At 44.0% G+C, this 17,733-nt stretch overlaps 1 protein-coding gene across 1 annotated transcript; it reads left to right on the forward strand.

The window, feature by feature from the left end:
- Positions 1–117: 117 nt before the first annotated feature.
- On the forward strand, positions 118–15,390 carry LOC119374139 (small nuclear ribonucleoprotein Sm D1). Its single transcript, XM_037644205.1, has 5 exons — positions 118–233; positions 503–579; positions 7,280–7,471; positions 13,783–13,882; positions 14,856–15,390. The coding sequence occupies exons 1-4, from the start codon at positions 220–222 to the stop codon at positions 13,860–13,862; spliced, it is 363 nt and encodes a 120-aa protein (XP_037500133.1). The 5' UTR covers positions 118–219; the 3' UTR covers positions 13,863–13,882; positions 14,856–15,390.
- The last annotated feature ends 2,343 nt before the right edge of the window (positions 15,391–17,733 follow it).

Below are 17,733 nucleotides of genomic sequence, written 5' to 3' on the forward strand. Positions count from 1 at the left end.
TTCAACAAAACTACGCTAATAAACTCAACTAACTGTTCTAGTTGAAATTTAGTTAATTAAATTTTATTTTCAATAGTTGTCTTTCAGCATTTATACGATTTTCTCTAAATTTAGCTTAGTATCGAAGGCAGTGCAACGCGCCATTTTGAAAAGACCGGCGTTCGCGTAAACAAAACGTTAGTGTTGGTAGCTTGGGCGGATTTGTAATCCATCGCAATCATGAAGTTAGTCAGGTAATGTGTGATCTGTATTGTTGGTTACATAACGTGTGTGTCAAACCTTTGATAATTATGTTGTTAGTTTCGTCTTCTACGCCATGTATCTCTCGGAAGATGTCATCGCAACTTTCGGTGTCACTGCCGAAGATACAGAAGTTTTGTTTATTGGTTCGCTTTTAGACGGATATTGTTGCGCATACCTGCTTATGTAGCTCGTGCAGTGCTTGACGATTGATGCTAATATCATTCGGGCTTCAGAATGACGCCTCTCACTCTTTCTGCAGATTTTTGATGAAACTAAGTCACGAAACAGTGACGATAGAGCTGAAGAATGGTACTCAAGTCCACGGCACGATAACTGGTGTGTATGATACTTTTTTTTAATAATAGGCTGTGCTGTTGCCCGTGTTATGTTTGTTGCCGCTCCTTTCTCGCGTGCATTTGCAGGACTGGAGTGTTCGTCGTGTTCAAACTTTGTAGAAAGAGTCGTCGAATACATCGTGTTGAAAGAAGGATCACTTCTTTATATTTTGTTGACTCTGTAGTGGAAACTGCGATTCTTTGTGCGGTCTTAGTGATCGTTATCAGTCTCCAGCGCTTTAAGAGTTCCAAATGTTGTTGCGAACACTTAACATGCCTATTGAAGAAGTCATATCTATTGTTTTGATGATATAGTAATGTAGGCGTCACCTTGCACTTAGTTTTGCTCCAGTGTCCTGCTTTCTTGATCGCGTTTTGCAGAATGTATGGTGCCTTTTTGCTTTTACCCGCTAACAGTTGTTTACATGTTAATTTGGCTGCTTCATGTAGCCAAATGGACATGTATGCTTTGCTCAGTGTAGCTCGGCTGAGCATTGACTGCAAGTTATCGCTGTTATGGGTAAGATGTACCCCTGTGTTTTCATGTGTGTGTATGTGTGTGTGTGTGTGTGTGTGTGTGTGTGTGTGTGTTCAACTTGTGTGTGAAAAATGATGCCATATTTAATGCATCTGCATATAATAGCACAAAAGAGTCCATGATTTGATTGTTGGGTGGCTGTTATACTGCCACCCTACTTTTACACTTATACATTGTTTTCGTGTGATGTCATGGTCGGTAGTGCCTGCTCAGACAGACATGTTGGTTCAGTCAGTGCACAATCTGCAAAGTGCCATATGTGTTGGTAGCAGGTCAAGCGATCTGAGGGTATTTCGTGCGAGTTGTTGCTGCTTCTCGGCAAGGTAACCTCAGTACCCATCAGGGTGGTTACTTGGGCTGGTTGGTACTGCATTCTAAAAGGAAAAATACATTATTTGTACGTAGGACAGAGCGCGAAGAGAGTGCGCTCTGTCCTATCTGACTTCTTTTCTGAAACGTTTTGCACACAAAGAACATATTTTTCCTTTTAGAACTCAGTACCCATGCCACATGGGCACAAGAAGTTGCATTCAGTAGATAAGGCCTTAAGTTCCTGAATGGCCTTTGACGTGATGTTGATAGGAGCGTCTTCTGAAGGGAGAAATTTTAGGCTAATAATCAAAATTAACACACATATTTTAAGAGTCTAATCTGCAATCAAGGCTGGTGGAATGCAGAAATGTACTGGCATGCTATGGGTGTTGTTAGCTTGTCCTTGTTGCTGTCTTTACATTGCAACCAACCACGCCCCTCTATAACTTACGAATGCTCACGGCGCCATCCCTACGAGGTGCGGACTAAAAATTGGCGTGTAAAAAATGGACCGATGGTACCGCAGGTGCCGCACAACTTCCCCCATGCAGACGACGCAGACGTTGGTGGTTGCACCGTGGTGTGCGCGTTCCCTCTCATTGTTTTCTAGTCTCAACGCGTGGATCGAGCAATCCACGATTAACTTCTCGAAGCAACATCTGGCTGAAACGCACCGGGGTGGATGGCTCCTGGAATTCGTTACTGGATCTCAATCTCTGCGTGAGCGCTTTTGCGTCCCCATCTAAGTGCAGGCAAACGAAAGCAATATGCGGCACATAACCCAGACAACGTTAGCCTTATTTCCTCACTTTATTTTGTGCAGCGGCGCCTTACCTAAGCGCTGTCTAGCAGCCACAAAAATAATTCGTTCGTGGGCGAGGCGGTGCGATCTTGTAACAAGTTGAAACCGAAGTTTCTACGACGCAAATGAAGACGACATACGTACGGTACGAACGATGCATGGGATGACTCGTGTAAGTTTTCATGACCTGCCCGTCGCCCTTCAAATATATCGTTGTCATACTGTGCACGGATGACGACAGAAGGGCGCAGTTGTGCTATCGTCTGGGTGCTTTGGGTTTAGCGAACGTCTAACGATGGAGCATGCGACAAAACCGGCTGATTATCATAACGTTGTTACAGCAATTTCTCGCACATACAAATATTATCAAACACAGTTTATTGCAGTTATGGCCTCTGTTCGAGTGTCGCTGGCATTGCCGCGTCTCACACCGGCGATGCGACCACGCTTTTACTGCTGGAGCATTCACATACAAAGCGTTACGAGATAACAGCTCTTGCGTGCTCTATTTCCATCATAGGAATAACGATGTATAGAAACGCGAGTTTCATTTATAATCTAAAGCATGCTTTTTAACTGGCTAAATCACTTTGCACTGTCCCTAGTTATATTCCACGAACTTTTAGCATTAACCCACATGGTATTTCCCACCAATAATGTACTATTCCTGATGCTGCCTAAGGCTTCAGCTGCCAATTGTTTCCTTCACATCATCATAGGCGTGCGCAGAGGGAAGGCAGGGAGCCCCCCTCCCCCTCCTAGTCACCTAAGAAGAGGGGACGCAAAGTCTGCCGCGATACATTGACTTAATAGGGAGGGGGAGCACCGCGATGAGCCTTTGCCCCCACCCCCCCCCCCCCCCCCCCCCCCCCCCCCCCCCAGGGAACCCTGTGCACGCCAATGCAATCATGCGTGTGATGCACCGACACACATCAAAAGCCTCTGTGGCATGAGATTGAAGAACGATATTTTATTTCACCTGATGCCTTCACCCTTACAATAAAATGCTTAGCAGACAAGTCCCTTATGACCGCTATAAACATGGGCGTCAGCAGGATTTTGTCTTGGGGGGTGCAAAACCGTGTTGCATAGCGGCTGGGGGAGGGGGGGGGGAGCGCTTTTGTGGCTTGGGTGGAAGACAGTGCTGATGTGGCTTGAGGGGGGCAAGTGCCCCTTTTGCACCCCCCCTGCCGACGCCCATGGCTATAAATGTGCATAAATTGCTTGCTCAGCGCTAAAAATTGGAATTTTCCTACAAGTTTAAAGCTCAGAAACATTTGTAAGTGGCTGCATTCACAGTTTACAATGGCAAGAAACAGATAAGTAAGCTTATGGTTCAAACGAATGTCTTATTCCCAGAATCAATGGCACACTGCAGCACCAGTAGTAAATAATAATCTAGTCCAAACATTGCTTTTGAAGCATGAAATACCAATACAGGAAAATCTAATTTGCAACGAAAATGTTGATACCTGCAAAATGCAATTTATTAGTGCAGAAAAACATTAACAGTGCAATCAACATTACCTCTAGTAAAAAAAGTGAACAGTACAACCAAGGACATAAAGGAATATATATGCACATTCTACCTAGCACCCCACGCTTTTCCTACAGTCCATCAGCATTCCATCTGCAATAACTACCGGCAGAATTAAAATTCAGCCCTGCTCAAAGCAAAATACTTCCCGAGGATCCAGTAAACACTGCTTTTGGGACCACACAAAATCTCCCAGATATCCAACAACTTTCAAATATCTCAATGCAGGGATGAAATATTCGATGTCATTATCATGACCCGACTATTCTGTGTCCACTGCAGGGTAAAGACCTCTCGCAATGATCTCTTGCCCCGTCTTGCACACGCCAATTCCGTTTTTCCCTCAATTAGCAATTCTTGAATTTCATCAAGCCACCTAACTCGGCTGTTTACCTCGGCTGCGCTAGCCATCCCTCGATATCCACTCAGTCGCTCTCGCTACACGTTGGTTATAGGTCCCGTGCACTACGTTGCTTGCCCAGCTCTACCTTTTTTCTATTAAAGATAGGTGTGACAAGCGATAGCCTTCGAGTGCCACAACGTCAAGCGAACGCACGCACGCACCAAGCAGAACAGCGGCTTGGCGGCTGCAGCGATGGGGGTAAGTTGTGGTGCCAAGGCGTGCTGCGGCACTTTGGAGAACTAAAAAAAAGCAAACAAGCAAAAGCAAATCTGGCGACATGGGGAGCGGCGGCATGAGCAGGTCGTAAGTTTATAGAGGAGGTCGTGAACCAACCATAGCTACTGTGGCCATTGCATGTTGAATCAGAAGCGAAGAAGCAACACGGCTCCTGTAATGTCAAAGCCATTGCTTGAATTTAGCTCAATGCAACTAGATAATAACATGTTATTTGTTAAAAGTTGTGTGTGAAATAGTTCTTACATTATAGGAGCTATTTGAAATGTTTCATGTGTACTGCACTGAGCAAGCTTTGACGTCGAGAGTACACATTTCTCAGTTGAAGGAGTTTTGGCGAAGGTGTTAGCTGGCAAATGGCATTAAGGTGAATGTCACTTCATTTGCCCTTGTGGTGTCACACAAGTGTAATTAAATGTTAAAGCTTCCGAAGTTATAGCCAATTTCTGTGCTCATGGGGCATGGGTATTTGTTACGAATAGCATTACGGCAAATGACATTGGGTTTGCCTGTGTGGTACCATGCAGATTGCGTCAATCTTAAGGCATTAGGGAGATAATGTCATTTTCTGGGCCCATGTGCCATGGGTATTGGACATGACCTACCACTTGCGCCTTATGGAGTCTGAATGTGTTTGTTAAGCAGGAAAAAATTTGTCTTTATGCTTCCACCAGAAATGGACACAGGAAGCGATGTGTGAACATATTCCAGGAGATTACATTGACATTGTTAATTACCTTGTTTTTGCCAGACACTTTTTGGTCTTACTTTTAGTTACTTTACTAGCGGTTTTGCTGACTTCGTCTTCCACTTGCACTCCACTTCAGCTGCATATACCTCAGTCTGTCTTGCCATGCGAGCATGCCTTCCAGGATCTCCGTGTTCTGCGCTATAGCCGATCAAAAGTGTAGAAGTGCAGTCCAAGTTCGCTTCCCATAATATTTTTGATGGTCTGCCCTGTTTAAAAATGAAATGTTTTGCTGTGTTTGTACGTCCTGTAGCTGCACATATGCCATGGGTTTGTCTTTTATGAAGTGGGAACCACAAACGCGTATCTCCATCCTTTCCGTATTACACCAGTATGTTTTATCCAAGCCAGCCACAGACCTCTGATGATCGCATGATTGTCTTGTATGTCGCCTTGACTTTCAGTGATCTTTGGGTGATAAAAAAAAAAAGGTTGCTGTTGATTTCTCTCAATGAGTGCACTTGGGGCATCCGACAAAGCACTGCTGTTCTGTTAACCACGTGTTCAGGCACCTGCCCTTCTTACTAATGTAAACCTCAATGCATTGAAGGCTCTACCATACGCTCAAGTTTTACCACTTGCACAGAGGCCTCTACGACTGGCCATTGTGTCAGTGCAAGCCATGCACAGTTTCCTTTGGTTTTTGCAATGGTTAAGTCCCCATGCTAAAACTCCGCTGAATCTTGTTTTTACTATGGCCATTCCTATGAAATTCTTTCAGCGGTTGCCCCCTGGCAACTGCAGAGTGGTGCGGCCAATCCAATCAGATCAATTTTAGCACAGTCGGCCACCTCGCACAGTGCGTGTTTTTTGCTGCTTTATGTGCTGAACATTACAGATGGCAACTGAGACCTAATTGCTTTCTGGTGTCAGCGAGCACTGAAAGACACTGACAGTTTCTGCACATTGTGTAATTTTAACTCTGTGTTGTTCTTGGCATGGTAGCACAGCTATATTATATGCCATCCAAACCAGAAGCACACTGAGAGTGCAAAGAAAGCAGCACAACGGTGAAGGGGTGCTTACCCATAGTCCTATGCTTCAGAGCGCTATAGATTTTTCAAAACAGGCAGCATCAGTGTCTTTGCGAATTGATGTTTGAAATGCAACAATGATTATGTTCTTGCTTTGTTTGATTGGTTTTTTTTTTTTTTTCATTATCAGTGCTAAAATTAAAGGAGTACTGACACTATTTTGAGACATCACACAAGGAACAATTTTCGTTTCCTTGGTATGCTGCAGTGTCAGTGCTCTCCACACACCGGAGTCTGAGAAATGTATAAAAATATTTTAATTTGACTTTGAAGTTTTCGCCGCTGGGCATCTGCAAACCAGCCCCACTGCAATGGAAATTGTCCCGACGAGTCAACGCAGTTCCCCCAAGTTTGTGAGCTCTGTGTCATGCATGCAGCCTAAATTGCAGAAATCACTGTCAGGGTCACTGGAGGACAATTCATGCATCATTTTTTATGTGCACCACGAGCAGGTGATGGATTTGTCGCTAGTATGGTGTGAGTTTCTGTATCTCCATGACGTCACACTGGTATGAAACGTCTCTGAGAAGCCACCCCCTCAATATCGAAACCGAAAGTGTCTTTTAAAGTAGCGATAATTAAAATGTATTCTATGTATTTCCAGGCACCACAATACTCGTTTGAAATTTCTCGACACCGGTATTTTTATTTAGAGCAGTAACCCAAGAAATTTTAAAATTCGTATCAGTACTCCTTTAAGGCTTAAATTTAACTTGGTAGTGTCGAAGACCTTTCATTATCAAGAAATACAAGATATTTTGATACTTCAGTGTAGGTATATTTTGCTTTGGTTGCTACTACAGTTCTGTGCTGTTCAATTGAGAACAATTTTTTGTTTATTTGTTGTGTTGCGCATGTATTTTGATAATGCCATGCTTTACTAAGTTGCTCCAAAGCATGCCAGGTCTCTTCCATGCCTGTGTACAGAACACGCCATGCCCAATGACTCTTGTTTCACCTGTGTGATTTAGCATACTCCAGTGATCATGGATAAATTGTTTTGTTGTTGTTGTTGTTGTTGTTGTTTTTTTTTGTCATGGTTTTTTACCAACCAATAGCATTTACCAGTGTTGACACATGATTTGATTTGCAGGTGTTGATGTGGCCATGAACACTCACCTTAAAGCTGTCAAGATGACAATGAAAAACCGTGAACCAGTGCAGCTCGATAGTTTGAGCATCCGAGGCAACAACATTCGATATTACCTCTTGCCAGACAGCCTGCCGTTGGAAACACTCCTCATCGATGACACACCCAAAGCCAAAGCTAAGAAGAAGGAGGCTGGTAAGGCTTTTTTGCAAAATTGTTGTGAAAACTTTTTTGTGTGAAATAGCTTGATCTTTCTCATATGAAGTGTTACTAGCATGCCTACTTCTGTGGTACAAAGTGTCCTGAACCACCCCTCAAGCTTGGTGAAAAAACACCTTTTGCGAACAGCAAACACTGCTATGAAGTCCATGGCACAGAGGAGTTTACAAGCAGTGCATGAAATTGCCACTTTCTCAAGCATCCTCTGTTCAATGCCAGTGTTCAACTTCTATGAGGAAGCTGCCATATGAGCAAATGGGCTAATAGCCATCTTTGGGGAACTTCAAATTTTTTTTCTTCCTTACAACAAAAAATGTAATGATAAAACTTGTCATATAAGAACTATTTGCTTGTCATATGAAAATTATTTGCTTTCGATTGGGGTATAAAGCTGATTTATAATTGGAGCACCATGTGGTGTAAATTGCGTCTCACTGTGGACCAAAATGATTATTTCCTTAAATTCGTGATTATTACTTGTAAGATTTGCTAACTTCAGTGGTGTGAAAATATTTTACAAGCAGAGCTGTTATGGTCGAGGTTTGCCGTGTGTCGATAAAATATTATCATCATCATGAACCGGCACACACTCAATCACCGCCCAAGCATTCTGTAGAGATGTTTAACAAGAGAAGCTGAAACATGCGGCCCTGGTGTTTGCGACGGTTTGTTTAGGACTCGCTCAATTATTGATTACCTCTGTACAGAAATCTTAACTGGTGTTCGCCGCCTGTGTGTTCCCTTGTTAATTTTAGTGGACCAGTGTGGTGAGTAGTGGTATTTGCCCAATTTCTGTGGCACATATACGTTACAGATGTTTTACAGCAGAGCTGTTATGGTTGAGGTTTGGTGTGTCGTGGATAGAAAATTATCATCATGGACCGGCACGCACTCAATGACCGCCCGAGAATTCTGTACAGATGGTTAACAAGAGAAGCTGATACGTTCCCAGAAGCTCTGCTGTGACCCAGCCTTGTGAGACCTTGTGCAAGCTGCACTAATTTTATGAATACGTACCAACTAGCTCAACTCATTAACACAAAATATGCCTTCCGTAGAGTAAGTATTGATTACTCAGATATACGTAGCACAGTATTGCAAGAGAAAAATGCAAACATAGAAGATTTTGGCGTGGTTTCTGGAGACATATATGGCAGAAAAACTGCAGTAATATTATTGTGCTTTGAATGCGTTGCACAAATGCCTTTACCAGTGATGTGATAGCTGCGCCAAACTGCGCCAAGACGTGAAAGCTGCTACATCCTGCTACATCTCCGCTGTTTTGCACCAAAACTGCGCCAAACTATAAGCACACTAGCGGGAAAACGTGCGCAGCGCGCCGCCGGCGGCAAAACGCGACACTCCAAAGCTGCCGCGCGGCAAAATTTTCATGCCGCGAGAGGAATGTGTTCGTGCATCATTTTTCTCGGCATACTGCCCGACGCTTTCTGGGGACATAACCATAACCGACATAACCCTCTCCAGACTGCTGCAAATTGGCGTGACCCCCCAAAAATGCACCTTGGAAGGAGCGGCTCGCCGCGAGCTGGTGTGACCGCACCGCCGCAGCAACATAGAAGTAAAATTACAGTTGTTAGTATTTAGTACAGCGACGTCCACGCCTGCCTTATTTTTGCACCCTCGAACGAGTGTTATACCCCTGTCACACGGACAACCTTAACCGTGGTTAAGCTGACTACGGTTACGGCTGACAACGGTTAGGGGTAGCTACACAGCAGAAATAACAGCATGGTTTTGCAGCGATAAAGCGACATGCTACACAAGAGGCACATTGAGGCCACGAAGAGGCATCGGAATTCAGCAGGTGTACTGAAAACTCCAAAGACCTGCATATCAGACGTATTTGGACATGACAAAAATTGCAACCCAATCCGATCCAGGCTCTTTGCGAGCCCAAGTAAACCAATTTAGGAGGCGTTGATGTAAACGTAACCGGCTGATACGAATTCGTGAAATTTCCCAGCCGAATTCCACTGTGTCGAATGGGCCGAAATTTGGATGTTCCGAACACTTTTCCGCGTCGCGGCGGGTGATACGAATTTTGGTACTGAATCCGTCGAGCGACGGCCGAGAGCAGAATGCTGTTAGCTTCGGAAGTACGCATGCGGCCAGTGCGCACACAGTCAGAACTGTGGTTATCGTTGCCATAACCGCTGTGGGCGAAACCGCAGTCGCCTGCTTAATGTTCTTCAAACATCTTGGCTTCGCAGCCTTTCCTATCCCAGCAGCGGCAACTACTCTGTGCCGGTCCATGCTCGTAGCCAGAAGAACCGTCACCCGCTCTTTTTCTCCATTTCCCGCCGACGCACGGGTCCCCCCTTAAACACGATCGTCTTGTCAGGCGCTGTCTCGTCAGTGTTGAAAATGTTGCACGGCTCGTACGTAGAAAGGAGTGCGGAAAGTCCGGAACGCCAGGCCCTGCACAACGCTTCACCGCGCACGTTGCGGAACACAGGGGTGCTATCGCGGAACGATGCCTTATGCCATATTCTATGCTATTCTTATCATCCACCACTCATGGCTGGCTGATCGCGTTGATACGTGGCAGTACGGTCCGATATTCTAGGGACCGTAACTGTAGCGTTGGATAACGCGGACGGACCGTCGCCATGTTGCCTGTTGCCTGATGACAGTAGCGATGCACTGCCTTTCATTGTGTATGTGCCTCCGAGATGCAAAGCACTACATGTATGGCGATGACGAAACTGACAGGACTCCGAAAGTGCACGTGCGTCCAACGCCCACCCAGTCCAAGTGGTGCTGCTTCCCGCAAACGCCGCGGACAAAACAGCGGCAGATGCGATTATAGATAGCAATACAGGCGACGCAGAACGTAGTTTTGAAGGCACGTGCGCAGCCAGTGCAGGCGGATTGAAAACGGAACTACCGTTTGCTGCAACCGCCGCGCACGAAACCACGGTCGCTATCAACGCGATCATCGATAGCGTACGAGCTCCGAAGGTACGCGGCTAACGCAGCGCTAGATTAAAGGCTATATAGTCGTAGAAAAAGGCACGAAGCAGTGGTGTAGCCAGGAGGGGCGCGCGCACCCCCCCCCCCTTTCTGCCTACGCTCCTGGCACGAAGCCTTTCGGCTTTCGTGTCGATCTTCGCTTGTCACTATGGTGGAGCGGACTTCACTTAGTTTTCAGTTGGCCTCATGTGAAGCTCTGACGCGCGCTTTCGCGGCAGCCAGTTGCGCCTTCCCTTATTTGTCCGTTCACGTGTGTCCCAGAAAGGCATACACGAGTTCTTTTGACAGAAATTAATGTTTTGTGCGTATATCGTGGTTTGAAAACAGGTCTTGCTAGTCTTTTGATGATACCAAATTTTGGGCGATACGAATATTGTCATTCCCCCTTCAGATTCGTATCACCGAGATTCTACTGTAGTTGGGAAACCCTACCTGCATTGTTAGTTTGGCCGCTCTAAGCCATTATAAGACCACAACGCCAATGGCAGCCTGCATTGACACCCTTGTCCAATGTTTATGCTTACGGGGCTGTTATGTGATCCAATGGTGTTATGCAAACAGCCATTATTGGACAGAACTTTTTATTTCAGAACAGTTCCTCCTTATTTGACTGTTTTGCTTGACACGGTTCATTTTTCCCTTTGGCAGTGAGCTTTTAGCTGATCCAAAAGCTGTTTTCCCTGCTCCCAAATGCGTTTTTGGCTGCTCCAAAAGCCCTTTTACCTGCTCCAAAACGCACTTTTTGCTGCTCCAAAAACCTGCTCCAAAACAGCTTCAGTCAATCACATCACTGCTTTACTTAATATGTAAACTAAATTTGGTAATGAAATAAAAAACAATACTCTCAGAATAAATTTTCTCACAAACATCATTCAGATGACATCATGCGAAATTCGGAAGGGTCCCATGTGACCAAAAACATTTTTTCTCTCTGAGATATTCCAGCAATTCACTCTTTTCAATGCAGTAAATCATCACAATTTTTTGGGACTACGTTTGAGATGGTTGCCAGAATGGCTGGGACGTTTGGCGTGGAATTTACATATATACTGACTATACTTGAAGCAACAGGGAGAAGCAGTTGGGCAATGCAGAGTAATGAGGTAGACATTACATACTGTATGTTGCATGATGGTAATCTTAAAAGGGTCCTGAAACACTTTTCTGAGTGATCATTGAATGACCTCAGTAGAGGGTCATTCCACGCCAAATGTCCCAGCCATTTTGCGACCATATCAAGTGTAGTCGAAAAAATAAATATTTTTTTTATTTGTTCATTTATATATGAAAGAATACCTGACATGCCTGAAGCCATTGAGTAAAGGGGTTACAGTGAAATCACAACTAAACTTGTAAAAAACAGGCTTACAATATAAGTGAATGATAGCCAAGAAAAATACAGTACAACAAAATAACAATGCAGTTCATTAGAGAATACATCTCAAGTGCCCGGTTCTCAAATAAGCAAAGTCGCTGTCCTGTCTTTTGAAGGGGCCTTGCAACACATCCTTCAAATTGCTATACAGTGGAATATATGAAATGAGAATTGCTTGAACGTAATTACTACCTAAATGAAACAATTGCCTCTGATTTGGTTGGTTAAGTTATTTGTGTTCTGTATCCCTAAACATCTTTCTCAGTAAAAGAACTCCTGTTGAATGGGGCATATTTTTCTGTTCCCTTCAGGTTTGGTTTAATGAGATTCTACTTATGCTTTCAGTCTCAAAGGGTGAAGAGCAAAGCAAGAAGGATTCATGAGAATTAGCGCGTGCAGACCCAGCTTATCAGTCTAAGATGTTTCAAATACAACCAAAATTAGTTACCCTCTACTCAAATTTTCACGCCGTAGGTGGTACAATGCACCCTTCCGTGACATCATGGGGTGCTGCCATTAGAAGTAAGGCATTAGTAAAAGTCAGCGTGCGATGATTGCCGTGCTTGCTCAATCTGATTTGGTATTCCCATGGCTTATGTGATCGAGTGGTGCACACTCCAATCTCGAAGTCTACGGTGTCACATGGTTACGACGACTTCCGGAAGGCAGTCATTGGTTTGCCAGAGTGCACGGTATGTTGATGCGTCATTTCCGTGGCTGCAACACCTTGCCCGTGTAATAGTACTTAAAGTGATTGTAGAACATAATGCCTCAGCTTTTTTTCCCCTTGAGGAACTAGCACTTTCATGTGGGCATAATAATACCAACTACAATGATCAACCCAGTAATGCCACCGTTGATACTGCCCAACAAGATTTCTCGGAAGCAAGTAAATGAGCAATTCGTGGAGCATGACTTTTCTTAATAAAGTGCAGATTTGAAGATTCCTAAAGAGATCCACTTTAGAACGAAATACAGCATGGACTAACTGCATGAAACAGTGATGAGGTGATATTGCACATACGGCATTTTAAGGCAATTTGTCACCATTTCATTAGTGTATAGTGAGATATCTTAAATACATGAACACATTCCTCCAAGTTTTTCTTATTCTCCTGTCTAAACCACCTGTTTGCTTCCTTGTGGTGCATACCATCAGTCAAGACCATTGCAGCATGTCTTGGGAGCCTGCAGTCAGTTCCAACTGGTCTTCAACATATGTTTAAAGGGAGACGCGGCTCTTTTTTTTTTATTTCTTTTATTAGCTGGGTGAACTGAACGAAATTTAACAAACTTATCCCATTTTTTCTGCAGATTCCAAATCTCTAATTAGATTTTTGGTAGCTGCATTAGTACAAAAGATGTGCAATCTCTAAAAGCATATTTCTTACGGGAATTTTTGGCAACTTTGCTTTGTCAAACACAGAAACAAAGTATGTGGCAAGGCTGCCAGAGAGCTGGTTTAGCCGGTGATGCTAATCCAATTGTCTTCAACAAACTGTGAATGCAAAATAAATAGACGTAAATGTGAGTGAAATTTTTTTGTTGCATACTATTTCTGATAATCGAGAATTATAATTTAGTGAACAACATTATAAGAAAATAAATAGCATCACCGGCTAGACCAGCACCCTGGCAATCTTGCCACATACTTTGTTTTTGCATTTGACAAAGCAAAGTTGCCAAAAATCCCCGTAAGAAGTATGCTTAAATATGTGTTAGAAATTGCATATCTTTTGTTCTAATGCAGCTATTAAAAATGTACTTAAAGATTTTGAATCTGCAGAAAAAGCTGAATAAGTGTATTAAATTTCATGCCATTTACCCAACTTTTAAAAAACCATTTTTTAAGACCCACGTCTCCCCTTAACTGCAACACATTTGCCAATGTGTATTTATTGGTGTTCATCCTATGCAGCCACTATGGGCCGTGGCCGTGGAAGGGGCAGAGGCCGTGGTCGAGGACGAGGTGGTGCCAGGGGTCGAGGACGACGGTAGACATTATGGCAGCCATGCAGGTAGCACGTCTTCTTTAATTAAGCTTCTGCACCACCTGCACGATTTGTAAGCTGTGATTATAAATGAAGCTGTTTGCTTGCCAATAATATGAATGACTTGTTTGCAAGAGCAAGGAATTGAGCAAGTTGGTGAAGATTCATACTAGTTGAGAGAAATATTTTCAAGAGTTTGACACGCCAATTAAAATGAGGCATTTTGGTTCATTAGTTACATTTATGAGCATAGGTGTGCTATGCCCATTTGCTACATCGTGATGGACAGACTATCAGTTGCCAGCCATTTTACCTGCAGAAGAACTATTGTCACATGCGTGTGGTGGTGGTGGGGGTCAGGCCCGTAGCCGGAGGGGGGGGGGGGGCGGCTAGCCGCCCCCACTCCTGGAAATTTTGATGGAGGGTGGTGTTTTACCGAAAATAAATAATAAAAAAAGGTGTTTTCCTCAAAAAGTCGTGGTTTTCAGCAAGTGGGCCCCACCCCCGAAAAAAATTCCTGGCTACGGGCCTGGTGGGGGTACGTATTAAGGAAGGGCTGCAGAGCACATTTTGGCCTAATTAAACACAGGAGTTTGGTGCCATTGGTTGCATGAGAACGAAGTCGCAGTATGGCGAAAATTGAGGCTTTTGTTCTGCTCTTATGCAAAGTAAGTACTGAATTTACGTATTCATCAATAAAATGAAAGCATATTCATGTCAAAGAAATTTGTTCATTTTTTTCCTGATACTTTCGATAATTCAGCATTCGGTTACTTCGGATATTTTTTTCCTGGTACTTTTACTGTATGTTGAAAAAAAAGTAAAAAGTGGTAGCATAAAGTGCTTGGTGGTTGTGGCTTAACTGCATGCTGAAATCTAACCCGACCCCTCACTTTCATACATTAATTCTTATTGGAAAAAGTATTTGATTAGATTTCAGTAAGTATAGTAATGATAAATTTTAATTTTCTTAAATGCAAACTTCTTTTTCTCCTCCCAGGTGGGCAAGCAGACGTCATTCGAAGAGTGCGGCATCAGTTGTGGGAGCTTTTTGGGAAGTTATTGCAATTAGGAAGAGCAACAAGTTCCTTTTTTTTTTTCCTCGCTCATTCTACTGGCCTCATCATTACTGTTCTTTTGATTCAACCATCATTCATGCCAACTTTTGCCATTAGCCCTAGCTATCAAATGTTTAAACATTGTGACTCTAGCAAGAAATCATATGTTTTCATACACGGAAGCTGAACCCTAAGATAAACTTACTTCCTGTAGCTGCATATTGCATACATAATCCAACTAAAATAGTTGCTCTTCCTGAAAGCATTGGCATGTGGCTTCCTTTTGCTGGGTGTGCACCCATATCATAACATCAATTTAATAATGCTGCACTGGACTCTGAAAGATTTGTTTTCAATTTTTACATTTGGGACATCATACACTCACATTGTGTATATATATGCAAACTGTCGTATTTTGTCATCTGACAGATGTTTGTTTAGTTTTTGTTCATTAGCTGTGAAATAAAATGTACGGCTAGCAAAGTTCCAGTGTGGTCACTTGATCAGTTTGAGCGTAAGGCTTACACCTTGTTATGTTCTTGTGGATGTTAAGACATTTTGTGCGGCTAGTTGTGCCTGGGCATGGTGCTAAATTAAAGGATTTTAGTATAATCAGTCACGGGTACTAATTCAATTCATGCTAATAATTGTAGTACAGATGTGTGGGCATTGGCTTCAGCATACCTCAGATTGGTCGGCCTCATACTGCTGTTTCGAGAACTGAATATTGTCACAACTAAAAGATGGCATTGATATCAATATTGTCGTGTTGCAACAATATTTAATGTTGCAACAAATTTAATGCACAAACCATTTTACCCATTAGTAAACTTGACAAGACTTTGCACAATACATTTAGTGGTGATAGTCATTCTATACATCACAAGCACTTACTGCTTGTCTTTGATCAGTGAATATCATTGTGGAATGCAATCAAAACGAACAAAGTAGACTGACCCCGAACAGGTTTTCAGCTTGCTACTTTTGGTTGTGCTCATCAAGAAAACTGTCGCGGTTCCCTTGAATAGGTGACCTGTAGGAGTATTGTCGTGCCTGGGTATTTGGATCCATCCCACCGCTGCAACCAGTTGTTGCGAACGGTATTTAGATCCGTCCCTTCTCGGCAACCAGGTTGTTGCTACGATAGGGCAGTGTCGGACTCCATTTGGTAGCGTAGTCGAGTCTCCGGGTTGAGGAAATGCTGCTAGCAAGTTGGGAAAACAATAACAAGTTTACTGGCACTTTTTAAGAAGTTGAAATACCTCCAGCCACAAATTCTTGGAGGAAACCCGACGTTTCGAGACCGGCTTGGTCTCTTCTTCAGGGGTGACTGTGCTGATCAGGGAGGCTTCGTCGCAGCTTGTTTTTGGCTCCGCCTTTCTCTTTCCCTCACGTTCCGGAGGCCGTGCACGTAGATCGGAGGCATTGTTCCGAGGGACCGGTTCACATTCGCAGGTATGTCCTGGATGTGCCACGACTCGAGTAAGAACCTCCTTCCCAGAATCCTTTCCGTTTCTATGATGGAAGCGCCCTCGAAGTCAATTTTGTGGTCGTGCTTCTCACAATGCTCGCAATTTACATCGTGACAAGGTCAGCGTTCAGCGACGAGCGAATTGGATGAGCTTGTTACCGAGGGCTCAGAGCCCCATTTCTCACTTAGCACCGTCGTTTTAACCCCTCAGGCTGGCTCCTCCTTCTTGATGACCACCAATCACACACACGACCCCACCCACCATGGCACAGTCCATTTCACTGTCGCTGAGGGGTCGTTGCACTCTTGAAACAGCAAGGGTCAGGTGGTCGACGGCACGCTTGTGGGGGAAGCAAAGGCGACAGGTTCCTCGGGCTCGTTCCTCGTACTCTTCTTTTCCCCGAAGGCAGAAAAGGGTCTGCGGCGACTCCTGTCCAAATATACAGGTCATGTCGTTTCGGCAGCATACCAAGTCAAGCCCAGGTGGCCCATTGTCTCCGGCTTTGCCGTCCCGGGAACGCCGTTTCCAGGAAAGATGCAGGTGTTCTAGCAGTGTGAGAACGCCTCGCCCGCCGATTCTGATGGCCAGCGCGTCGGCACCGACTGCCAGTCATAACAGCCTCCCTAGTAGCACGCATTGTTGCCACAACGTTGCTGCAATGTTACCTTCCAACATTGCCACAACGTGGCTAATGTCCGCTTTTGGTAGCATTCGCGCAACATTCAAAGCAACATTGCCACAATGTTGACGAAACATCTTCGCAATGCTGCTTAAAAGTTGCTACAACATTTAGACAACCTTTCGTAACTTACCAACGTGCAGCAATGTTGATGAAACGTTTTCGCAATGCTGCTTGAAAGTTGCTACAACATTCAGGCAACTTTTAGTAACTTAGCAACTTGCAGCAATGTTGATGAAACGTTTTCGCAATGCTGCTTGAAAGTTGCCACAACATTTCGGCAGCCTTCAAGCAACTGAAGTGCGACATACAGAAACGTTGATGCAACATTCTTGCAACGTTACTTCAATGTTTCAACAACATAACGGCAACCTTTGAGTAACGTAATTGCTACATACAGCAACATTCTCGCCGTGCTGCTTGGATGTTACTGCAACATTTGGGCAACTTTTGTGTAACTGCAACATATGCCAACCTTCGCTTCAAGGCACTGGTGTGGTGTTCACGGCTCCTTTTTCATGCACGTCCCTCAACCATAGGTATCTCGATTTCGTCATGCCTATAGAAACAGCAAGTGACAGTGCAACCGCCAATGGCAGAGAGGACAATAAATTCTTGCATTTACATGATATGTAATGATGCTCAACATTAGTGGTCATGAAGCCAGTC

The sequence above is a fragment of the Rhipicephalus sanguineus genome, chromosome 1 (assembly GCF_013339695.2).
Source record: "Rhipicephalus sanguineus isolate Rsan-2018 chromosome 1, BIME_Rsan_1.4, whole genome shotgun sequence".
Lineage (NCBI taxonomy): Eukaryota > Metazoa > Arthropoda > Arachnida > Ixodida > Ixodidae > Rhipicephalus > Rhipicephalus sanguineus.